Here is a 26082-nt window from a genome sequence, read left to right as displayed (position 1 = left end):
TAATTTGCTCCAGTGTACCTTCTGCCCCTCTCTGTCTTTCTTCTTCTTCTGGAATCTCAATTATTCTAATGTTGTTTTGTCTTATGGTATCACTTATCTCTCGAATTCTGCCCTGGTGATCTAGTAGTTTGTCCCTCTTTTGCTCAGCTTCTTTATTCCCCATCATTTGGTCTTCTATATCACTAATTCTCTTCTATCTCATTTATCCTAGCAGTAAGAGCTTCCATTCTTGATTGCACCTCATTAATACCTTCTTTGACTTCAGCTTGGTTAGATTTTAGTTCTTTTATTTATCCAGAAAGTGATTTTATTTCTCCAGATAGTGTTTCTTTAATGTCCTCCATGCCTTTATTGACCCCAGCTAGCCCCTTGAGAATCGTCATTCTGAACTCTAGATCTGACATGTTACCAATGTCTGTATCGATTAGGTCCCTAGCTGTCGGTACTGCCTTTAGTTTTTTTTTTTTTTTTTTTTTTTTTGTGGTGAGTTTCTCCACCTTGTCATTTTATCCAGATAAGAATATATGAACGAGAGAATAAAATACTAAAAGGGTGGCAGAGACCCCAGAAAAATGTATACTAACCCAGTCAGAAGAGACCCCAAACTGGGGGGAGAAATTTTTTAAAAATACACACATATATATATGTACATTTTATATATATATATATATATATATATATATATATATATTAGACTGGTGAATAGAACAGAGACACCCACTAGATTTTGGGTGTATTTTGGTCTCTTAGAAGAAATGACCTCGCAAAAGATTAAAGAACTAAAAACTTATTTATATACAAAAATAAGGGTAAACATGATGAAGGGATAGAATATGACTATAAAGATGAAAATTTAAAAAAAAATTCTGAAAAAGGAATTGATAAGTTGGTTGGAACTAGAAAGAAGAAGGAAAAAAAAAAAAAAGGGGAGAGAATGTGCTCAGGCTGGATTCTAGACTAAAGCCCTATGCTTGATTTAGGGTATATTTTGATCTATTAGAAGAAATTGTATCCCAAAATTTTTTAGGAAAAAAAAAATATATGTATACAAAAAATAAGGTTAAGTACAATGATGGATAAAATATGACTGTAATAATGAAGGTTTAAAAAGATTTTTTTAAGAAAGGTATTGTTAAGATGAACTGTTAAAAAATGTTAAGAGCGGGAAGAGGAAAAGTTAAGAAAATTAGAATAAGAAAAAAAAATTTAATTTAACTTCGCAAGATTAAAGGATCATGGGGAGAAAGCCATGAATTCCATGCATTGCTTTCCCCTAGCTCTGGAGTTCAGCTGTTCTCCTTGATTGGTGAGCTTTGTCTTGGCTGGATATTCTTGCTGATCTTCTGGCCAGAGGCCTGTTGTAGTGATTCTCAAGTGTCTTTACCCGAGGTGGAATTGCACCGCCTTTGCCAGGGGCCAGGCTAATAAATCTGCTTGAGTTCACGCTCAGGAGTTTTTGTTCCCTGAACGCTTTCTGTAGAGCTCCGGAGGATGAGAATGAAAATGGTGGACTCCCAATCTCCGGCCCAGAGGAGCCGAGAGCTCAGGGCCTCACTCCTCAGTGTGCCCTCGGAGATAAGCAGTCAATCACTCCTATCTCCCTGATTTCCGGCCACGCTCAGGGCTCACCCAGCCAGTGACCAAGCATTTCTGTCTCTGGCGCACAGCCCCGTTGGGAGTCTCCAAACCCAGTAGATTCCTGCCTGCAGAGGAAGAAGGTGAGTCTCCCTGGATCTGCCACGTGTGGGATCCTTGCTTAAAGAGCAGTGGTCCGACTGTGCCTTGGATCATGGTTTAAGGTAACACCAAGCTGAAAGCTCACCTCTGGCTCTGTCTCTGTAGTCTGCTTCCCCGCTCTGATACCTGGGAGCTCTGTCACAATCAGACACCCCCGATCTTTCAGTGACCCATGGGTCCTGAGACCACAGTGTCCCTGTGAGGGCTCCACCCCTGCTTAGCCTATGGAGCGATGTCCCTCAGTGGAGCAGACTTTTAAAAGTTTGGATTTTGTTCTCCACTGCTCTGCTGCTTGTTGGGAGCTGGCCCCTCCCCCCGCAATCTCTCTTCCGGTCCTTCGGATTCACTTCTCAGCACGTCCTGTCTTTCAGAAAGTGGTCAATTTTCTGTTCCTAGAAATGCTGCTCTTCTTCTCTTCGATCTCCTGTTGAGTTTGTAGGTGTTTGGAATGGTTTGATAACTATCTAGCTGAACTCCTGGGACCTGATGTCATTTCAGTCTGCTACTCCTCCAACCATCTTGCCTCTCCAGTCAGCCCCATTTATTCAGTTTTTAAAGAATGGCTTTAAGTTACATAGTAAAGGGGTCCTATTTCACATGTTAGGAGTATATCATACCTTTTGTAATGCACTAGGATGCCAGTAGCCATTGAGAAGGATGAGGTATTTTTATTTTTGTTTTTGTTTTTTCCATCTTTACAAGACAATAGGTCTTTGGACTCTGATGGAAATCCATTTGGAGGCACATTGTTAGAAAACTTGCATTGTATTTTCTGTATTCTGGCCTCTGATTGAATACCAGATATAAACACCCAACTTGGTCAAAATTTCATCTAATTATGGTATCTAATCTCTGGACTGTCACAGCATTTTACTGTAAGGTTTACAGCAGTGAAGTGGATTTGTATTTTTATCATACCAACATGACTATTGTATGTTTATACTTTTTTCCAATAAAAAAAATTAAATTTAGTGTAGTAGTTAAGCTGGAAACTTAATCTATTTCCTTGAATATTTGTGTTGCATCCATTTTGTTTTGTTCATTTTTGAAGACTTCCATTTTTGACCAGCAGATAGTAGATTTCTGTTTAAATTTTCCTTTGAAAGATGTTTGCCAGTTTGGGTCCTAAGAAGAAAGCATTGATGGATATAATGTCATGCTTTATAATTCAGTGAATTGCTTCAGAAGCCATTTTAAATTAAGAAATCAGTTACAATATTAATATTAAAATATTATTAACATCTGAACCAAAATTAGTATCATCTTAGGACCTAAAAGAAACCCACAATGGAAGTTAATATATGTTGCTTGTCCTTCATTTTCTTCTGTTGTATTTGGTGGATTGTTATTTGTTAGGTAATACAGTGTATGTTTGCCATGATCATATATTTTAATGATATGAAAAGTAAGATAGAAATAGTTATTGCCTGGGGAAGGGAAGTGAATCAGTTGCTAATAAATTTAGGTGGGAGGAAGTAAATGTGTAAAATTGTGATGACCATAAAATCATATATCCAACTTCCTTTCTCTGTGGTAATCAGGATTAAGTCCAAGAAGTCTCAGCTTTATTATGAAAATTCAACTCCCAAATAAGAAATTATTTATTTTGCTTAGAATTTTAGATAAACTACAAGGTGTGGGTATATAGCTGAATATGTGCTTGAAAATGCATTGCACTTTAAATATTAATTTAACTGTTAATATTGTTTCCAAATTTTATGTAGTAGAGGAAACTCTAAAATATTGCTGTGTATATTCTCATGTCTTTGTCTTTTAAGTAACAGATTTATTGCTATGGGTTTTATGAGGGCAAAAATCTCTGTCAGAAATCCTGCTTATTACTTTTATGGAAATTCCACTGAAGTCTTAAGAATATTCATCATATCATAACCCATAATTTAATGTTTTAGTACATGATAAAATACACCTACTTATAGTTAGTTTTAATATTGACTTAATAATAATTTACCTAAAAGTAGGATAATGTTTTTCTAGTTGAGAAATAGTTGATTATATATAACATATTAGTTTGGGGTATGATAACATTATCATTCAATATTTGTATATAGAATGACTTTTTATTTTATCCAAACCCATGAAGTATGCATGATAAGACTTTCTCTGCCTTATCAACCCATTATAAACCTAGTTAGTTAGTTCACTTTAGTTTTCATGAAAAAGGACTACATGGACACAGATACATACCTATACACATGCTTACATGGAAGCAAATTCACACACATAGAGACACACAGAAACAGACATGCACAAAACATAGCTTCTCCTCTAAGCTGTGTTTCAAAGACATTTGACTAATGCATCAGCTATCTGGTCAGTGTATTGGGTTTATGTTCAGTGAAGCTAGTTCATTGCTACCTATCACCATGCATTAGTATTTTGCTTTCTGCTCTTTACTCTGTTGTGATAATAGCATCGTTAATGAGTGCTATGTGCCTGGAAAAGCAATACATTTTATTCTTAATCCTCCTCTTCACCTATCTCTTACTTTTTCTCCCCTCTATAGTCCATCTACTCATCCAAGCCAAATACCTGGAATTATCTTGAAGCCTTTCTAATCCTTGTCTCATAGAGAAAGTCACTTCCTGAGTCCTGTAAAAGTTTTCTTCCTTAATTGTTTCTCCAGTGTGCTCTTTGTTCCTTTCCTCCATTGCTTCTGCCTTGATTCAGTGTCTCACTTTTTCCTCATTCTATCAGTTTCTCCTATTTTGGAAACTATCTTAGTAAATCTGCCATACTCATCTATTTTATCCATTCTTTTTACTAGGGGCCTCCAAAATGAAGTGTTTGCACCCTAAGAAATAGACAAGATAAGTAATAAAGTCAACTTAATTCTATATAGCTTCCCACTTTAATTTCTTACCCGTCTTATAATGTAAATAATGTAAATACTGTAGTATATGTAACTTCATATATATACAAACGTGTGTGTGTGTGTGCATATATAAAGATGCATATTTAAAATATTTTTAGTATGGAGGTACATCAACTATAATGTTTGGATACCATACTTCTATGCTGGTACTAAAGTTGTCTTTCATAAAGTATAATTTTAATCACTTGATAAGTTTTCTGCAAGTCTTCTCCATTCTCTTCACCTTCTAATTAATTTGTGGGGAAGAAACATGAGACTATGCAAATATCCTATTCCTCATCAAACTTTCATTTTCTCTTTTATTCACTAGGTTTTATAGGTCATTACCATTTATTTTGATGTTCATATTGTCCCAGATTTGGCTAACAGAAGCCACTTCAGGCTGGCTTCTGACATTTCAACCTGGCATCTATGTCCTTGTGACATGACCCCACCAATCTTCAAATACTTCCTTACTAAAGATGTTCCAGGATCAACTATACTTTCCCTTTCCCTATTCTTGGAACCAAGCCATTTCTCCAAGGAGCTCTGTTTCCTTTCAGTGGAGAATGGTATTTAGAAATCAAGCTGTGGGTACTAGATGTGCTCATTATTCCTTCTAGGTCTTCTCAGTAGACAGAGCCACAGAGCCAAGGATTAGATGTATGTATGTGTACATACACATTTGCATCTGTATTTCTGCCTTTGTAGTTATTGGAAACCACTCCAGTTTTCTTCCTTTCTATATTTGTAACTCCCTAACAGAAAACTGGCTCCCATTATTCTTAAATATATATTTTTTAAAAAGATTTTATTTATTTATTTGTTTGTTTGTGTGAATGAGAGAGAGAGAGAGAAAGAGCACTCGAGCAGGGGGATCTGATGCAGGGCTTGGTCTCATGACCCTGAGTTCATGACCTGAACTGAAACCAAGAGTCGGATGCTTAACCGAGGTGCCCCACATTATTCTTAAATATTTTTATATGATCTGTCCCCTGATGGTAAACTAATCTCTTGTCACTCTCTAATCCCACCTTACATGGACACCTATTTTGCTTACTATAGCCTGATGGTTTTTAGACTGAATTGTTTGGGAGGAGGTAAGAGAGGGAAAGAGGGTGGATATTTATATCTTTTACAGCTTCCCAAATAATTTTAATGAGCAGTCAAGAATAAGAATCTGTTTTATGTATATTATGAATTCTTCAGTTATTCAGAAAATTTTTAATCTTGGGGCACCTGGGTGGCTCAGTGGGTTAAGCCGCTGCCTTCGGCTCAGGTCTTGATCTCAGGGTCCTGGGATCGAGTCCCGCGTCGGGCTCTCTGCTCAGCAGGGAGCCTGCTCCCCCCCCCCCCGCCGCCTGCCTCTCCGTCTACTTGCGATCTCTCACTGTCAAATAAATAAATCTTTAAAAAATTTTTTTAATCTAAAAATTAATTTTTAGAACTTCAAACCAAGTATACACAATGCCTATAACCCAAGTGAAACATCAACAAACCAGGTAAAATTATGTTGTATACTTACATATAAGTTACAAGGTAGACTAAATATTGTATTTTTTAAATATAGGGCACAGTTCACTATTCAGTCTTTTTCTAGAGTATACTTGATAGAGATCTCAACAACCTCTGTCTCCTAAAACACCCAAAATGAAGGTAATTTATTTTGACATGGTAAAATGAATATGCATAAATATTTTTTTAAAGAGCTTCATCCAAGTCATATATATTCACAAATGCCACTGAGAATTTAACTGTGTATTATGTACTTTACAGTGCCTGTGCCAGTTATGATTTTAGCTTTCATCCTTATTTAAGCTCTGTTTGGTGCAAAGCTATAGAGTATACCTAGCAGGTCATTGTATGACTACTAGAAGATGAATTGTCTTAGCATGGAGACCTCTGCTTCTTTGTATTTGATCTATAAAGTGTACTCCTTTTGAGCAGTACTAAGTTGAACTGATATGCACAGAAATGTCGTCTACATCCCTATGTAAGATTTTCTGGAACTACAAATACAATACATGCCTCCTGAGGCAAGTGGTACTAGTTGATAACCATTTATTTGTATTAGAAATCCCTGAGTAGGGAAAGTGATGATTTTCTTTCATCTTTATTTTCCAGTTTTCTGCATTAGCAACTAGAATTCTATAACTGATATACCTGAGTAAAAAGTACATATATAAGTGCTTATTTTCAAATAAAATATTCATTGTGAATTTTGCCCCTTTAAGAATGAAACAAAACAATTTCTCCAAAGAGTATCTTGCCACAATAAATTAAACAAGCACATTTAATTGAACCTGGTAGAATTGGATGTCTGAATTTTTTTAAATGATGAAAATTATGAAAAATATAAAATTAAGGGGCACCTGGCTCGCTCAAGTTGTTGGAGCATGGGACTTTTGTTCTCAGGGTTGTGAGTGAGTTCAAGCCCCATGTTGAGGGTAGAGATTATTTTAAATTCTTATTAAAAATTTTTTAATTAAATTATTATTTAAAGTGCTTTTAAATTTGAAATTATAACTTACCTGTTAAAGAAAGATTTTTTTAGAATATTTTAACTATCGATTTGACGTCTGGGATTTTTAAAGAATATTTTAACTATTGACTTGATGTCTGGGATTTTATTTAATATTAGGTTAAATTTTAAGTTTATGGATTTAGCATGATTGACTGAGAGGTTACTTTCGGGTAAAAATTTTACCATTTACCTAGTATTCTTCTAGCATTTGTATGACAAGCATTAAAGCTTACAACAGTGCTTTAGCATTACTGAGTTTTGATTTGCCTGATACAGGTATGTAAAAGTCTGGAGACAAGTTGTTTATACAGTATCTTACAGTAGAATATCATAGAATAAATCTGTGGTAGTTTGTAGACTTACTAAAAATCTGAGAATTAAAACTGGTGTAGTTATCCTTGATGATAGTTATAGTTACATATTTAAACTTTATATTTCCTCTTCGCTAGTACGTGAGATAAAGCCCACAGTCTTCCAGTGGATCTTCTACCTTATATCTAGATTAAGTTCAGGCAATTGGCAGTTACTCTAGCATTTTCTGTGACAGGCAGAATTTTTTGTATAAATGTCTTATTTAAGCCCTTAGTTTCTGGGTGTTGTAATTTGAGACTGGTAACAATGATTTTTGAATTCAATAAGTATAGTAAGTATAGTCATTAACCGTTCCACTAATAATAGTTGGTTATTGTGTTGTTGTTGTTTTTAAGTAGAATGTATTTTTAAAAACTGAACATTTGTATACTGAACTGGTTGTCATTATTGCTTGCTCAGAGGTTCTTTACTTGATGGTCCTAGACATTTTCTGAAACCTATTCCAGGTAGTATTTTTATCAAGTAACAGTTTGAGCTAAAGAAAGATTGTTTGTGGTTATTCCTTATAGTAGAATTGGAATCTCTACTGATTTGTGTAGTTCCGTAACATAAGGTAATTTTCATGGGGACTGTGTAGTTAATGTTAAGCATATTCATATGCTTTGATATGTCATGGGTAGATATTCCTTACAAATATTTCTGAAAATTCGATTTCTATCCTCCAGGAAGAGTTTGTCAGTGTTTATGACATACATTTGTATATATTTCAACATCATGTTCACAGAAAAAAAATTACTGGAACCACTGAAATTAGACAAAAATATGTTAATAATTTATAAAATTATTTATGTTAGTAATTTATGCTAATAATTTATAAAATTGAAAAACTAAATCACTTTTTAGATTATACTTACTACAAACTGGAAAAACCAAACTGTATTCTAATTTAGATGGCATGTGGGGCTGATGCATTTGCATAGCATGCTGTGGAATACCATATGTGATAAGAAACCAACTCATAACTGAGAGATAATTAATCAAAGTACAGTAGGGTGCCATACATGGGAATGCCTTTCAAAACTCACTAACTTTATACTATCCTTTAGTTTTTTTCTTCTTCTATTTTTCCTTTTTTCTATCCTTTAGTTTTTAAATCACTTTTTAAATATATATATTTAGATTATGTAGGAGGAAAAAGCCATCTACTAAAAATCTGGTAGTTAGGCTGAAGGATTTTCATTACAGATTTTAAAAAGTTAGTAAGAATATTTTTACCTGTTAACCCAGCATTATTAAATTTGGATTATATAATAATGTAAGAATTTAGAAGGAAGGTAGAATATATTAATTATGTGAAGTTTTTATTCCAGTATCTATATATACAATGAGGGTGAGAGACCTTGTTTGCTACAAAGAGATGGTCCTAGTTGGAATAAGCTAGCCCATTTTCAGAGCTGTGGAACTAACGTAAATAATAGGAAAGGTTTAACCCCTAGCTTCAAAAAACAGTGAGATTTCATGTATTCCTGCTACAGATAGTTTATCCCTTCTAATTTATTAAACATTTATTTTAACTATTTCATCATTGTGTGGAATTACTTGTCAGTTAAAAGTTTTCTTTCTAACCTATGTATTGTGGTTTCAGAAGTACAGGTATCTACAGGTAAGACTTCTTCATATCTAAGCTAAGAAAATTCAAAGAATGACTCTGAAAGTTAATGGAATTGAGCTCTTAAGTTAAATATATTTAAGTGTTCTAATCCTGATGTTCTGAGATTGATAAGATATTATAGATTAGGGGTCAGGGACATAGCCAGAGTGTTATGCCAGGTTACTTAACATTTAACATGAAATTAGGGTGTGTGTCTCTGTAATTTGTATTTTTAAGTCAAAATATTCTTCCTTTCTTAAAAATTAACCATTAAATTTATGGAGTTTCTTAAAATCTGAAGCATTGTTGAGTAACAAAACAGTAACTTAAAATATAGGGAAAGTCAAAGTATGCAGTACAGTGTAGAATAAATAGCTTTATGAGCTTTGAAAAGAAATAGACTGGGTCCAGATATTAACTGTTGACAATGCTTGTGACCTTTAGCAGGTTGCTTCATTTCAGTGAGCTTCAGGTTGCTTATTTGTGAAAGGTTTAATGGCAATACTTGGAACAATAGAAATACTCAGTAAATGATATCTCTTCTTACTCTTAAAAATAAACAGTCATTTTAGTTACAAAGAGAAAAGTTCAAAACTAGTCCTAATGTTCTGATTTTTGAATGTAAGAAATGTTTTTAAAAAGCAATTGCTCTTCAGCAATTTTCTGTTTTATTTTTTTGTCTTCATGTACCAAGTAAAAATCATTTCTTGCCTCTTTCAGAGTTCCACACTAAATAGAGTAAGGTCATGTCTAACATTTCCATTCACAAAAAAGTCCATTTGTTTAAATTTCTTGCTAGAGTTAAAAGGTCATGAAAGCTATCTTTATAATTCATCTGTTTTTTAAACTAAGGTACCAATGGCTCTCTAAACTTTGAAAACTGCATATTATTCTATTTTATAGTGTATTTTTTCTAAGTCTATTGTGGCTCATTAGCACATCTTTTTTTTTAATATTGATGGTAATCACTATTTCATGTTGAATATAGAATTATGGTCTTCTGTGAATCACACAGATCATACACTAATGTGTTTCCTTTATTTTATAAGAAGAAGGCATATTATTTAGAAAATAAAGGTTTACTGTCATATTTAAACCACTGGTTCTGCCCTGCATTGAATAATAATTAAAAAAAATAACTGGCATGGGGATAAAAGGAAACTTGTTTTTAACTAAAGATAGATTTTCTTAATAGGTAAAGAAATACAAGAAGAAATTTCCATAGACTGTGGAGAGGGATATTATTTCCTGGTCAAGGAAGGTCATGAAAACTATAAACCTGAAACTGAAATGAAAATAGGAAGTAAATAAAATGAAATTTAAAATTAACAAACCATTGAAGACGGATGTAAGATAATTTGAATCTACTTGTCAAAGTATATACAGTTTTTGATAATAAAAGATTTCATCAAGCCTAATGAATGATTATAGAGAACAGGCATATATCAGTAACACATCCTTTTATCATATAAATGTTTGAAAACTCCTAAGGATGGAAATATGGAAGGTTCTGGACTAGTCTTTCACATTCCTTGTGAAGCCTGGATATTAAGGTTATTAACTTTTAGGGCATACTGCGTAAACTTAATTAGAATTTCATAACATGATTATGTGCCTTCAATATGTCTTTTTTTTAAACATACAGTGTATTATTTATTTCAGGGGCACTGGTCTGCGATTCATCAGTCTTATATGACAACGATATGTCTTTTTTAAAAAGATTTTTATTTGAGAGAATGTGCATGCACAAGTGAGGGGAGGGACAGAGGGAGACTCAGGAGAGAGACAAATAGTTTTGTCTCTACTTCAGATACCCACTTACTGTACCTACAGACTGTGTTTCAAACCTCCTCGGGCAGATTCAAGGTAGATTGATGATATCTGATTCAGGTTCAGTATAGTAGCATTCCTGGATTACTAATATACCATATTCCCTTTCTTCTTTCCAAGTTCTGGAATTGCTCAGCAACATCTTCAGGATCTTCTCTGAGCTGTAAATTCAGTTTACCCCCATGCAGAATCTTCCTCAGTTGCTTTGCTTCATCTTTTTTCTACTTCTTTGCAGCAGCTGATACTGGTGGTAACTTCCTCCTTTTTACAAACGGCCTTCCTGCCCCTTCAGTGAACTTATTTTCTCCTGGTTTTCTCTCTTCTTGGGAGACCATATATATCTTTGGTCTTTTTGATAGGCTTCTTTTCTTACTTTGCAGGTGACAGCATCCATACCCAAAGCTACAAGAAAACTTGGGATTTAGGTTTAATGATCCAATTTCCCTCCCTCCTTCCCTCCCTCCCTTCCTTCCTCCTTTTCTTTCTATTTTATTTATTTTTATTTTTATTTTCTTTACTTTTTTAAAAAATATTTTATTTATTTATTTGACAGAGATCACAAGTAGGCAGAAGCAGACAGACAGAGAGAGAGGGGGAAGCAGGCTCCCTGCTGAGCAGAGAGCCTGATGTGGGGCTCGATCCCGTGACCCTGAGATCATGACCTGAGCGGAAGGCAGAGGCTTAACCCACTGAGCCACCCAGGCGCCTCCTCTCTTTCTATTTTAAGGATGTATTTTTTTTTTTTTTTTTTTTACACACAGAGAGAATGTGCGCACAAGCAGGGAGAGCAGCAGGCAGAGGGAGAGGGAGAAGCAGGGAGCCCAGGGCTCGATCCCAGGATCCTGGGCTCATGACCTGAGGCAGAGACAGATGCTTAACTGACTGAGCCACCCAGGTGCCCTAACCCACCTATTTTTTCTTAGTTAATTTTCTTAGAAAGAGAGACTTTCTGCCTTTTAAAATCTTATCCTTTAAAAAATAAATATTTACTATTAAATATTTATTTTTAAATAAATATTTTTTGCCTAATAATTAAGACATAATTTAATGATAAATTCACCAAATTTTAGTTGGCCATTTCTACCATCTAGTAGACTGAGGGAAAACTAAAAAATTTTACAGTAGCAACTTCTAACAGGAAAGAGGAGCAAGTGAGTTTTGGGTGAAGATGTAAAATGGTGTGATCACTTGGAATGCAGAATTAGTTCTGGTAGTCTAATGAAAAGCATATTAATCATAGTTAACAATACTGTATTATATACTTGAAAGTTGCTAAGGAAGTAGATCTTAAGTGTTCTCATCACAAAAAAGGAGATGGTAATTGTGATGTGATATGTTAACTAACACAATGGTGGTAGTCATTTTGCAATATATGTGTATCAGATCAACACATTACATACCTTAAAACTTACACAGTGTTATATGTCAATTATATCTCAATAAAGTTGGGGAAAAACAAAATTACTACAAAGTTTAAATAGCAATTTATCTAAGTAGGAGAATACTTATCAACTTGATCTCCAAGTGAAATATTATTCTGGACATGTGATTAAACATGCTGTAATTGCAGTCTCAGACTTTGAGTTTTCTTCTTTTAAGTTTTTTTCTTTAAAGCTAGAGAGTAATAATTCAAAATAGAAGTTTTTAATATAATTAACATCCTTTATATAAAATCTTGCTTTAAAAAAATGTATGCTTGTCTTTTTATCTTTATTTTTTTCTTTTCTGTGACTCAGCTTTTCTGGAGAAAATTGGAATCAGAAAAGAAATTACATACATTGTGTTTTTTTAAATTTATTACAAACACAATACATGGTCATTAGAGAATATTTGGAAAATTTTAAAAAACATTAAAAAAAAATTCAGATTACCTGCAGGGGCACCTGGGTGGCTCAGTCTGTTAAACGGCTGCCTTCAGCTCAGGTCATGATCCCAGGGTCCTGGGATTGAGCGCCCACATCAGCCTCCCGGCGCAGCGGGGAGTCTGCTTCTCCCTCTCCCCCACCGCTAACTCGTGCTCTCTCAAATAAATAAATAAAATCCTTTAAATTACCTGCAATTATAGTACCTGTAGGCATTACATTTCTGCTCATGTTTTAGTAGTATATCCTACTACAACCTACTCTTTAAAAATTTCAATCATATTATGTATTCTGTTATATAATTTTTTTAATTGTAACTCTGTATGGGACCATTTTCCGTGATGTTAGATACTTTTTTTCTAACCAGATTTTTTTTGACCAGATTTTTTAGTACTGTACATTTCTTTGCACAGATATACTCTTGGTATAATTTCTGGGTCAAAAAACTGAACATATTTAAAATAAAATATAATTTTAGAAATAATAATAGCAGTTAATGTTTATTGAGTACCTCTATGTGCCCGGCCTTATTTAAGTACTTAAAACATATAATCTCATTTACTCCTCACTACAGTCTTCAAGGTAGTTACTGTTTTGATCTCCTTTGTGTAGGGAAAAGTGAGGTACAAAGGAGGATTCCACATGTAAGTGGTGTAGCAGTGATTCAAACCCAGACCTGCCTGATTCTGGAGTCTTTGTTTTAGAAACTTGGTTTCCCGTATTGACCCACTGAGCCACCCAGGCGCCTCACTTTCCAGTATTGAAATAGGTATTTTCTATTCCTTCTTGCATGAGATTCTCAAATTAGATTTTGTCCTGAAGTCACAGTAAATTTTGATAATGTAGAAGTCAGATAATTTTGTATTGTAAATAAACAGCACTGTAACAGGAAAAGGGAATACCTTTATTGTTAAGTGGGATCTGTTTTGGTGTTTTTAGTGAATGGGGAAATCAATAAAGCCTAGAGGTAATTCTTAAACAGATGAATTAATTAAAGATGGTCCTACTGTAAGGTGTAGAAGATAGACCATAACTTCTCAAGGTCCTTTCTTCATAAAATTGAACAAAATGATTATTTTTGTAAAGGGAGTTACCACTTCACAGTATAGATGATTTATGTAGCCCCAGCAGACTCTAATCTATTGTACTTGGAGGGAGGTGAGGGAAAGGGATCTAAAAGTGATTTTTTTTTCATTCGGCACTAAGTACTATATTTTTGCTGAATCAAATATCGCATCTTAATGTTTGTCATTAACTCTGATGTTTGAAAACCTGTACTGTGAAAAGAAACTAAAAGCAGCCATATTTAGTTTCTTTGCAAAGATAGTTTAAGAATGTTATGATTTGTGCAGTGTCTGCCACTTTGTGTACAAACTGGAAGGTTTAGTATATATTTTTTAATATCAGCATTGTTTTATAGAAAAAATAACTTCTTATTCAAAACCAATACCTCATACATGGACCAAATACTAATTATAATGCAATTTAGATTCATTTGGATTAATTCTTTCGTTAATTTTTTTTTTGTCAGCCAGAGTATGAACTTATTACCTAACTTTTATGTTAAAAAATGTATCCCCCCAAACCATAAGTGACTCTTAATCTCACAAAACAAACTGAGGGTTGCTGGGGGGAGGGGCATGGAGGGGGAGGGGTTATGGACATTGGGGAGGGTATGTGCTATGGTGAGTGCTGTGAAATGTGTAAACCTGGCGAATCACAGACCTGTACCCCTGGGGATAAAAATATATGTTTATAAAAAATTAAAAATTTTAAAAAAAAATGTCTCCCCCCACCAATCCTTGGCAGCTACAGATCCATATGTGTAACTGTGGTGTTCTGCCATATTTCCACCTGTGACCTAGCTCAGCCATCTTATGTTCTTTTCTGACTTCAGACTTCTACAAGGTTTTTTTTTTTTTAGCTTTAATATATTGTTCCCTTTTTCCTCTGAACTATATTCATATGCTAAATTTAAACTCTGGTCACCTAAGATACAATTTACTTTAATGTTTTCTCTGAAGGTTTCTTAAAGGTTTATGTTGTAGTGTTATATCTTCATTGGAGTTAAGTTGGTTTTTTGTTAAATGTACCTTCAATAATGGCTACAAATGATTATCTGGTTCGCTGGTTTGAAAACTCTTTAAAGTATGCATATAGAGGTTACAGTTTTTAAGAATCACTTTGAAAAGTTCAGGCTGAATGAATGCATTTTTATCAGTTCACTTTTGTGTTCCTAAGGGACTATACTATTTTCTCAACTTTCAAAGACATTACATTATTCTATAGTGTAAATTCTGTTTCTAGATTAGATTTCTAGATTTAGATTACCAGATATTTGTGAATCAGTTTCCAAAGTACAGCAAGATAGTGTAAAACAAGTCATGAATATAAGGTATTTTAGCATTATTTCCTTGTTTTAATGCAGCAGTTTCAACATATGACCCACAACAACAAAAATAATTACTTAATAATTCAGTTTAAAATGTATTCTAGTAACCAGTCATTAAGTTTACTTCTCACTTACTAGGTTTTCTGTATTTCACGTCACTTAGGATTATGAAGGAAATGGATATTTTCAGAAAACATTCCCTTCTTTTACGTGAAGGTGAAGTACTGTATAATTTAGACACTTGTCTGTCTTTTCCCTGTGACATTGAATGACAATGTGGAAGCTTTAACCTGTTTCCAGCATAATGACTATATCAAGTACTGTCTTATTCCCCACTTCTTTTGAGTGTTCCCAAGTCTGCTACTCATGAACCTAATTTTTGCAGTGAGGTAAACTTTCTTTATGATTTAGCTGCTCCAAAATACACCAGCTTTTTCTTCCTTACTCATTCACCCATCCTCATTTTCCCCCTGAGGTGTAATGAATACTCTATGTGTTTGTAGTCCTTTATTAGTAAAAAGCTTCCCAAGGATAGGAACCTCCCTAATAGTGTCAAATATAGTTAGTTGTTTTTTAAATTAATATTATTATTTTTACTCACTGTAGCAATTTGAAAAAAAAATCCACAGACTGAAATTGATACCTTTAAATAAAAACTCTTCAAATTAATTTTAAGTAGACTATATAAGAAAATAGTGGTTTGTTTTTTTTTTAAAGATTTTACTCATTTATTTGACAGAGAGCGAGATCACAAGTAGGCAGAGAGGCAGGCAGAGAGAGAGAGGAGGAAGCAGGCTCCCTGCTGAGCAGAGAGCCCGACGCGGGGCTCGATCCCAGGACCCTGAGATCATGACCCGAGCTGAAGGCAGAGGCTTTATTTAACCCACTGAGCCACCCAGGCGCCCCAATAGAGGTGGTCTTATCTGTTCTCCATGTCAAATGCTTTGAAGACTATCCAGATTCCTCTTTTTAAAATACTGATCTTTCATTTTATTCAAAAATATAAGTAAATTTCCGTCTTGAATTTAAGACAAGATACGAACAGGGAGGCCCGTGTGGCTTAGTGGGTTAGGCAGCTGCCTTCTGCTCAGGTCATGATCCCAGGGTCCTAGGACTGAGCAGTGCATCGGGCTCCTTGCTCAGCAGGAGTCTGCTTCTCCATTTGCCTGCACTTCTCTGCTTGTGCGCTCTCTCTCTCACTCTCTCTCTGTCTCTGACAAATAAATAAATACAAATCTTAAAAAAAAATTTAAGACAAGATACAAACAGCAACTTAATTCTTTCTTCCTTGTGCCTTTAAAGAAGCTGTGTTGGATCTGCTTTTCTCCAGTGACTCTAGGAGGCATCTCTGGCTTTTCCAGTCTTCTTAAGGTTAATAGTCATTTTTTTAATATAAAAAAATCCAGTCTGGTATAATGTCAAGGCTTCATTCTCTCAAGAAGTTCAAAACTTCCCCTCTCCCGAGCTCTGAGGCCTGCTTCAGACTGGAAAAGCTTTAGTTTGATGGAGGCCATACTGGACTTTGAGTCTTTTTCTTGCTTTCTTTTGTGGGTTTTTGGTGATCTCATATTGTTAAGGCTTGCCTACCTGCAGTTCCTTTGATGTGAGTGAGAGTTGGATGCCTTCTCCTGTGCATTACTTGCAACACATTTTTAGAATTTAAGTTCTTTTTGTTTCCTCTTTGCTTGGCATCACCTCATTCCCGCTAGTCTCTCTGTCCTCTTTGGCTAAAACCCTTTCTGGATAACTAGAATCTTGCTGTCTTTGACATCTCATTGTCATTCCTAAAATAAGCACATACACACACAGCCCTGCCCTGCAAGCTCAGAAAAGCAGGCATTCCATCTGGGGTCCTGATTTTTTTTTCTCCGCTGCTCTACCACTGCGGCTAGTGGCGTCACCATTCAGTCTCTGTGACTCTCAAACTCCTAGGGGCAAACTCTCAGTACATTTCAGAAAATCCTTCTCATAGGGCGACTCCCTTTAAACTTCCTCTTCTAAAGAAATCCTTGCTCTCTCGTCTCACCTTTGCTGTCTTCAGTTTTCTCTTTTATATGTGTGAGACTTTGACGTAAATATTTTTTGAAATATTTTATCAGTGTGTATCTTTACAAAAATGAAATCTCAAGCCATTTATGACAGAGAAAATTTCACCCACCCCATGAATCCTTTAATGTATACCAAATACCCCATCTCCATAATTCAAATTACGATTTTTCTTAGTTTTTCTACTTCAAATACATTCTTCTAGTTCCTCAACTCTTCAAGACCCCTAGGCCCTCATCTTCCTTCTGATTTTATCCCTCTCCCCTTATTAAAGTATTTTTTTGGCATTTAATATTACACTTCTAAAAAAGCATTAGAGCCCTCTATTATAATTCCCCAGCTTTCTCTGGATCCATTGTACTGTTTCATCTTAACTGTTTTTTTGTGGTTTTGTTTTTGTTTTCTGGCCAGAAATAACTGGAGGAATTTATGAACTTATGTTCACTTGTGAGCTCCTTATCAAATTTCTTATAAGAGCTGTAGCAAATCTTTGCCACATATTTCAAGTCTCAGTTTTATTTCCAACACCCTCATTTTTTCAAGATGACTTTGTCTCTTAAGATCATTGAGGAAAAGGGCCCATATCCCCATGTATCTCCTCTCAACCTTAGAAATAGTCCTAAATACTTCTCCTACTAAACTTTTGTTACTTTCCCTACCTCAGTCCCTTATTTCCTCTCTCCAAAGCTGGGGGTGGGGTGGGGTGGGGTGGGGTGGGGATGTTGTTTACTTTTTTTCCTTATTCCGAAAATCACCTTTCTCTTCATAATCTAGGTTTCTATTCTCATTAAACCAATCTACAAACTTTTCCAAATCATTATTTTTGAAAGACCATTTTTCACATGTCCTTCCAGGTTAGAAAACTCCAGGAAGGAGTTCTCCGTTGTCCATACTAAAGGACAGACATCGGGGTTTTATCCGTGACTTCCAAGTCCATCTGAAATCTGCCTCCATACTAATACTGCAAATAGCTCTGTCTCCCATTCTCTCCCTCTTCCCCCTTGCTTCACTCTCCTCTATTATAAATATGAGAGTATTTTTAAAATTAATTGTTCAGCTTAAGTTTCCGTTTATAATCTTTAGGATTAGACTGAATTTCTTTTTCATTCTTTGCTAGAATGTTCATTTGGCATTTAGTACATGTTTCTTTGGATTCTTACTTATCTTTTTATGTCTGGGTTCTTTTTACCAGCTAGATTACAAATGTGCATGGCACAGAGTATTTCTTCCATACTTTCTTGAAGACAAGGAGTCTCTGTGTTAACATACAATTTTTTCCAAGATATATTTAAAATTGCTTCTACTAGTTCTTTACTGCTAGCTCATTTCCTATTAGTTGTTATTAAAATTATTTTTTAAAGTTTTATTTTGCTGAATGGCAGTAGAAGTAGCATAGTTCTACTTTTTGCCTTAGATGCCCAAGGCTATTTGTTGAAACAACAAATGATGTCTGAAACATAAATTTCTGCCAGCTATGACCCAAATATGCATAGAAGACCTAGAGTAAGAGACATAAGAAAATATCTGTTCGGCAAATTTTAAAGTATCTTTTCTTAGAATAGTTTCTATTCCTGTCTAGTTCACTCAGCATTTCTGTTAACATTTATGAGTACCTGTTGATTATAGTATATTTCTTTGGAAAAGAGATACAGTTTTATATTAAAAAGAAATCGTTTCCTCCAGAATGAAGAACACCAGGGTTGTCTAAGAGGGTAAAACTAATCTAAAAGAAAATGTCTATTTTATATTTTTTGTACATAAATTGAGAAGAAATACTATACCAGTATTTTCTTTATCTTGTTGGCCCTGTCAATATGTCTATAACAGGAACCTGATTTCATTGAATGAAAATCTGTATCGTATTCAAAAGATAAGTGACACACTGTACTAGATGCTTGAGATACACTAAGATAATCAGACATTGGGCCGCCTGGGTGGCTTGGTCTGCCTTTGGCTTGTGATCTGAGGGTACTGGGATGGAGCCCCATGTCAGACTCCCTTGGAGTCTTCTCTCCCTCCCTCTGCCCTTCTCCTCCCTTCCCCTACTCATTCTCACTCATACTCTATCTCTCTCTCAACTAAATAAAATCTTTGAATAAAAAATCAGACATGAGGGGCACCTGGGTGGCTCAGAGGGTTAAGCCTCTGCCTTCGGCTCGGGTCATGATCTCAGGGTCCTGGGATCAAGCCCTGCATCAGGCTCTCTGCTCAGCAGGGAGCCTGCTTCTCCCTCTCTCTGCCTGCCTCTCTGCCTACTTGTGATCTATCTCTGTCAAATAAATAAATAAAATATTAAAAAAAAAATCAGACATGAATCTGGCCCTTAAAAAACTTAATGTTCTAGTAGGATAGATAAGACATGTATGCATATAGTCATAATACAAGATTTAAAGCGTTAAATGCCATTTGAAGGTATAGAGAAGGTACTCTGGGAATTTAGAGATTAGGAACATTAGTTTACTTTCAACGCCAAGAATCAAAAAGAAATTGGTGAATAATACATCATTTGAATGGAATTATGAAAACTAGGTAGGATTTGACTAGAATGTAAGTGAGGATAAACTAAGTTATGCAACAAACACCCCCAAATCCCAGATTTTTAGAAGAGTAACACAGGTTGAATTCTCATGCAAGTGACATGCCATTAGAGATTGGCAGAGCAACTCCGCATATCACAGTAATTTGGGGACCCAAGCTGATCACAGATATATATATAGTACTTGGCACTGTAGCAGAAAATACAGCAAATTGCAGAATGGCTTTTAAAATCATATTTGGAAATTGACACATCACTTCAGTTTACATTCCACAAATTACATAGTTAAACCTACCTTTAAGAAGCCAGGGAAATATAATGCTACCACGTGCTACCACACTTCAAAGGCCTTGCTGGTGTTTGAAGTACTGTGGGGGAATCCTTGGGAGTGAAAAACTGTGTACAGTTTCTAAGGAGGAAACTGTTAAACTTGTTTAACAAGTCATATAACAGTTACTAATATGTTTTTAAATTTTTTTTGTTTTAAATAAAAATTTTTTTCAGAGCACTTTTAGGTTTACAGAAAAACTCAGTGACAACTATAGAGAGTTCCCATATGCCCCCTCATTCCTGCCCTTTTATTAATATCTTGCATTAGTGTGGTACATTTGTTAAAATTAATGAGGCACTATTTAAAGTCCATAGTTTGGGGGTGCCTGGGTGGCTCAGTCTGGTAAGCATTTGCCTTTGGCTCGGTTCATGATTCTAGGGTCCTGGGATCAAGCCCCACATCGGGCTCCCTGCTCAGTGGGGAGCCTACTTCTCTCCCTCTGTAGCTCCTCCTGCTTATGCTCCCTCGGTCTCTCTCTCTCAAATGAATAAATAAAATCCTAAAAAATAAAGTTCCAATCAAAATGCTTTGTTTTACAGATAAGGAAGGTAAAACTCAGAGAAGTAACCTCAGATTCACATTAGGTTTATATAGCTAGTTAATGGCAGACCTATGACCAGGTTAGGGCTAGTTAGTACTCCTATAGTCATTCATTAATCTATCACTGAGCACTTAAGAAATTATTGTACATTGTCATTAAATCTGTTCCTTGATTAAAAATAAGCTTAGGGTGCCTGGGTGGCTCAGGGTTTGAAGCTTATGCCTTCGTCTCAGGTCATGATCCCAGGGTTCTGGGATCAAGCCCTGCATTGGGCTCTCTGCTCGGCAGGGAGCCTGCTTCCTCCTCTCTTTCTGCCTGCTTTTCTGCCTACTTGTGATCTCTGTTTGTAAAATAAATAAATAAAATCTTAAAAAAAAATAAGCTTAGTGCTAAAATATATGTACTTAAAAGCATTTTGTAAAAAAATATAAGTCAACTCAAACTGTATAACAATATACAGTGAATGATTAGGGAGAGAAACACAAGTCCTTTTTTTAATAAAAGTAAGCTTCATCGAAAGACTAATAATTCTTACATTATATGAGCACTTGCACAGAAATATCCTGATTTCTTTGTCTACTGGCACTAGAACTCTTTCTTCACTTGACATAGCCTTCTAAGGCCTGTAAACTTGTTTTTATTCTGTCATCAGTGTCCCTCATTACTTCTTGTGGTGCAGGAAGAAATTAGTCCCTTAGATGTTCTCAGTTTTCCTGTAATCATAGTCAAATAGTCTGCTTCAAGAACAGACTCACAATCATATTGTATAGGTAACTATATAAATTTGGGTAAGTGACTTAATCTCTCTGCCTCATTTCCTCATTTTAAAATGGAGACAATAGGGGCGTCTGGGTGACTCAGTGGGTTGGAGCCTCTGCCTTCGGCTCGGGTCGTGATCCCGGGGTCCTGGGGTCGAGCCCCGCATCGGGCTCTCTGCTCAGCGGGGAGCCTGCTTCCCACCCCCCTCTGCCTGCCTGTCTGCCTGCTTGTGGTCTCTGTCTGTCAAATAAATAAAATCTTTAAAAAAAATTAATGTAAAATGGAGACAATAATAATATTACTCATCAGGGCTTTTGGGGGCTATATTATCTGTGTTTTAGAGTCTGATAACAATGTTGATGAGCCTACCAGTACCTGATTCACTCTTCCATTTACATGCTTGTCCACAAGAAAAAGAAAAGAATTGGTTTTCATTAAGATAAACATGAAATATATGTATTTTCAGTCTACTATTTCCAAAACACTGAGAACAGTACATTCCTTGTTTTCACATTTTTCTTCATTTGAGGACCATCTAAAATTATTTTAATAGAATGTTGGCTTTAACTATAATTCTTTAAATACTCCATAAAAATTTAAGTTTAGGAAAGTGTTAATTTTTTGTATATTTTTCACGGTAAAGAATTGTCTTTTTTTCCATTGCAAATTCAACTTTGTTAAGGAGCACAATTTCCTGCATTGGTAATGTTAAATATAACTTTAGCTTTTAATTCATTGCTGTGCTTGTGATTTCCAGAGCCTGCTGTAAGAGATAAACCCATTGCTGTCTTCAGCATTCATTTTCTTCCACCTCAGGCCACACAGAATTGATTGAGGTAATAAAATGACAGCAACTTGTAATATACTGAAGGCTCTTTAATTCGAAAACCATTTCTAACCTGATTCAGAGCTTGTTTAAAGCTAATTTATAGCTTGTATAATTTTTAGCCAGTCGACCAAGGTAAAAGATGATACATGAAAACTGATAAAGAATTAACTTATGATACATTCAGACTTGTTTTGTTAAAGTCAACTGGTATTAAAAAATAGGTGGGAGCAGAATGGCAGGACTAATAATTAGTGAGCTTTGCTTCACATAAGTAGCATTGTTGACAATAGTTAAGATTTTTCATCATCTCATTTCAGACCAAACTTTTTGTCCTGTCTTCTTAAAATCAGCTCTGTTTGCATTTCTTGTATTTTTAAAGTCCCTCATTTTTCATCACATATGTAGTAAGGTTTGCAAGAGTCTGGGTAGTTAACAGCTGCTGTGACTTCCACAGTGACAAATGTACTGCATGCCACAGTGACAACGCTGCTGCTAAATAGTTCTGTCAGCATTTAACTTAATCTTTTTCAAGATGCAAGCTGAAAGAAGTTAGAACTCTTCAGTTTTATTTGGGCTGAAAAAAAAATCCAGAGGCTTTGGCTTTTGTGGGCTTTCTCTCTTTATTTGAACATTTTTTGACCCATAAATAATATAACTACCATAGTGAAGTATTTTGAGCTATGAGTGAAGCCAGATTTTTCAGAAATTTCATGTCAGCATTCATGAGTAAAAGTGGATTACATTTTCCTTTCTATATTTAAATATAACTTTTTCCCTTAAAAAAAAAAAAGAGAGAGAGTGGAGGATGAGCATGTCTTCGGTCATATGCTATTATAGGATCCTAGAAAATGATGAAACTTTTTTTTTAAGATTTATTTATTTGCGAGAGAGAATGAACAAGAAAGAGAGAGAGAGAGCATGAGCAGAGGGAGAGGGAGAAGCAAAATCCCCACAGAGCAGGGAGCCCGATGCTGGGCTCAATCCTGGGACTCTGGGTTCATGACCTGAGTGGAAGGCAGACCCTTTAACTGATGGAGCCACCCAAGTGCCCCAAAATGATGAAACTTTGAGAAGAACACTTAACCATCCTTAACCATATGTATCACACTTAACACATTGCATATGTTTCGACTATCTAAGCTAAAAATGTTAGTTAAATGTATATAAACATAGTTTTAGATATATGAAACTATACTCTCATATTTTGTAGTTTCTTCAGTGAAGCTTGTCTAGATAACTTGTGAGGTATTAAGACAAAATGATTGTGGTTAATCTAATTCTCATAATAAACATGGCCATAATTATTTTAATTACTCTTTTAAAAATTATAAAGTAGTACATGCTTATTATAGAATAATATATAAAGACAAAAATAAAAATCATTTAGGGAATAACCAGTGCTAGCATTTTGTTATTTTTTCTACTTGTATTTTTAAAGATCTTAATGTAATGTGACATATACCATGCATTCTCAGTAGGGGCAGTGTTGCTCCAAGGGGGCAAAAACTGGTTCTCACAGGAATAAGAACAAAATAAGGATTGTGACCGTCCACTGTTAAACTTTTTCTGATAAAATCTTATTCTTTTTTTTTTAATATTTTATTTATTTATCAGATAAAGATCACAAGTAGGCAGAGAGGCAGGCAGAGAGAGAGGGGGAAGCAGGCTCCCTGCTGAGCAGAGAGCCCGATTCGGGGCTCGATCCCAGGACCCTGAGATCATGACCTGAGCTGAAGGCAGAGGCTTTAACCCACTGAGCCATGCAGGCGCCCCTAAAATCTTATTCTTAATATTTAATTTCTTTCAGGATTCCTTGGGTATCACACAAGTACTACCATCAGTAAGATTCATGAAAAATACACAAAATGCATAATGATCAGTAATCATTGACAAAACAATGAAAAACAGATGGTTATGATCATATGACATTCCATCAGTTGCTTGATCTTGAAGTTATTTCACACAAGGTGGCTACACGTGCCTGCTGGCTTCTGTTGGCTGTGTTGTAGATATTTATGCTTGATCTTCAGTACTTTTGTGTATAACTTAGGCTTTGAGAATGAATAAAAATAGATTAATATTACAAAATTATTTAATCCATCACTAATTATATCAGTTGCTGAAATGAGAACATACTGACAATATATGAATGATTATTTAGCATTTCATTATTTTCTCTTACCAAGCAAAACCTAAAGTTCACTAAAATTTTAAGACCTATTTAATTTTTTGGTTACTTTTGCTAGAAATATAATAGTTTGAATGATTTAAGACTTGATTTTACATTGTTATTCTTACATGTTTATTATACGTAACTTGACATATTTTAATTTTTAAATCTTGTAATGCTTTATAATTTTTTTAAGTATAGTTGACATAGTGTTACATTATTTTCAGGTTACAGCATCATGATTTGACAAGAGTATGCATATGTTTTCCTCATTACAAGTGTAGCTGCATCTGGCAGCATACAAAGCTATTACAGTATCATTGACTATTCCTTATGTTGTGCTTTTATCCCCATGACTTACTCGTCCCATAACTGAAAGCCTATTATCTCCCAATCCCCTTCATCCATTTTGCACATTCCCCACGCTCCTCCCTTCTGGCAACCATCGGTTTATTCTCTGTATTTATAGGTCTGGTTCTGTTTGTTTATTCATTTGTATTTTTTGAAATTCCACATGTAAGTGAAATTTATGGCATTTGTCTTTCTGGGTTTGACTTGTTTCACTTAGCATAGTATTCTCTAGGTCTGTCTGTGTTGTCACAAATGACAAGATCTCATACTCTTTGTTTGCTTTTTTTTTTAAGATTTTCTTTATTTATTTGACAGAGATCACAAGTAGGCAGAGAGGCAGGCAGAGAGAGGGGTATGGAAGCAGGCTCCCTGCTGAGCAGAGAGCTCGATGAGGGGCTCAATCCCAGGACCTTGAGATCATGACCTGAGCCGGAGGCAGAGGCTTTCACCCACTGAGCCACCCAGGCGCCCCAAGATCTCATACTTTTTCTTATAATATTCTATTGTGTGTGTGTATCACATCTTCCTTATCCATTCATCTATTCATGGACACCTAGGTTGCTTCCATATTTTTGCTACTATAAACAATGATGCAGTAAACATAGGGGTACATATATCTTTTTGAATCAGTGTTTTTGTTTTCTTTGGGTAAATTTAAAAAGTCTATTTTTAGTTTTTTGAGGAACCTCCATACTGTTTTCCATGGTGGCTGTACCAATTTACATTCCCACCAGCAGTGCATGAGAGTTCCTTTTTCTCCAGGTATTTGTCAACACTTGTCTTTTTGATTTTAACCATTCTGACAGGTGTAAGATGATACCTCATTATGGTTTTGATTTACATTTCTTTGATGGGATCAGTAATGTTGAGCATCTTTTCATGAATCCATTGGCTATCTGTAAGTCTTCTTGGGAAAAATGTCTGTTCAGGTCCTCTGCCCATTTTTAAATAGGATTTTTTTGATATTTAATTTATATAAATAAATTACTCAGCAGTTATAGTTACACACTTAAGTTATATATTAATAGCTTTTAATTTAATTTTAAGTTAATTCTGTTAAATTCAAAAGGATAAAAATTTATATTTAGTCATTCACAACCTTAATCAAATAAAAAGTTAAGCTCTTTTTAAGCATAAAGCTTAACTCCTTTTACTACATAAAGTACAGCTAGCTATATGTAGAGCACATAAACAGATATACAGTATATCTGTGGCATTAAAATTTCATGAAGAGGAAGTTAGGAAAAAAATTCTAAAAAGACTCTTGGGAGATACTAATAAAACAGTTGAGAAACACTAGCATAAACAACTGTTATCCTGTTCTTTCCCTTAATATTAC

The 26082-nt window shown here is 35.1% G+C and overlaps 1 protein-coding gene across 2 annotated transcripts in view; it reads left to right on the top strand.

Annotated features, from left to right (window-relative positions):
- PHF14 (PHD finger protein 14) overlaps window positions 1-26082 on the top strand; it is a 188656-nt gene that overhangs the window by 144625 nt on the left and 17949 nt on the right. Inside the window, exon 19 of one of the 2 annotated variants that reach the window (XM_032874151.1) lies at window positions 22151-22178. The exons of the other annotated variant lie outside the window; for it this stretch is intronic. Coding sequence (XP_032730042.1) covers window positions 22151-22162 — 12 coding nt within the window. The 3' untranslated portion in view covers window positions 22163-22178. Of the gene's footprint in view, window positions 1-22150; window positions 22179-26082 lie in introns of those variants that run through there. 2 annotated transcript variants of the gene reach the window in all.

Source organism: Lontra canadensis, unplaced genomic scaffold, assembly GCF_010015895.1.
Source record: "Lontra canadensis isolate GAN:19392208 unplaced genomic scaffold, GSC_riverotter_1.0 scaffold2, whole genome shotgun sequence".
Lineage (NCBI taxonomy): Eukaryota > Metazoa > Chordata > Mammalia > Carnivora > Mustelidae > Lontra > Lontra canadensis.
This window is presented reverse-complemented; position numbering and strand designations above follow the sequence as displayed.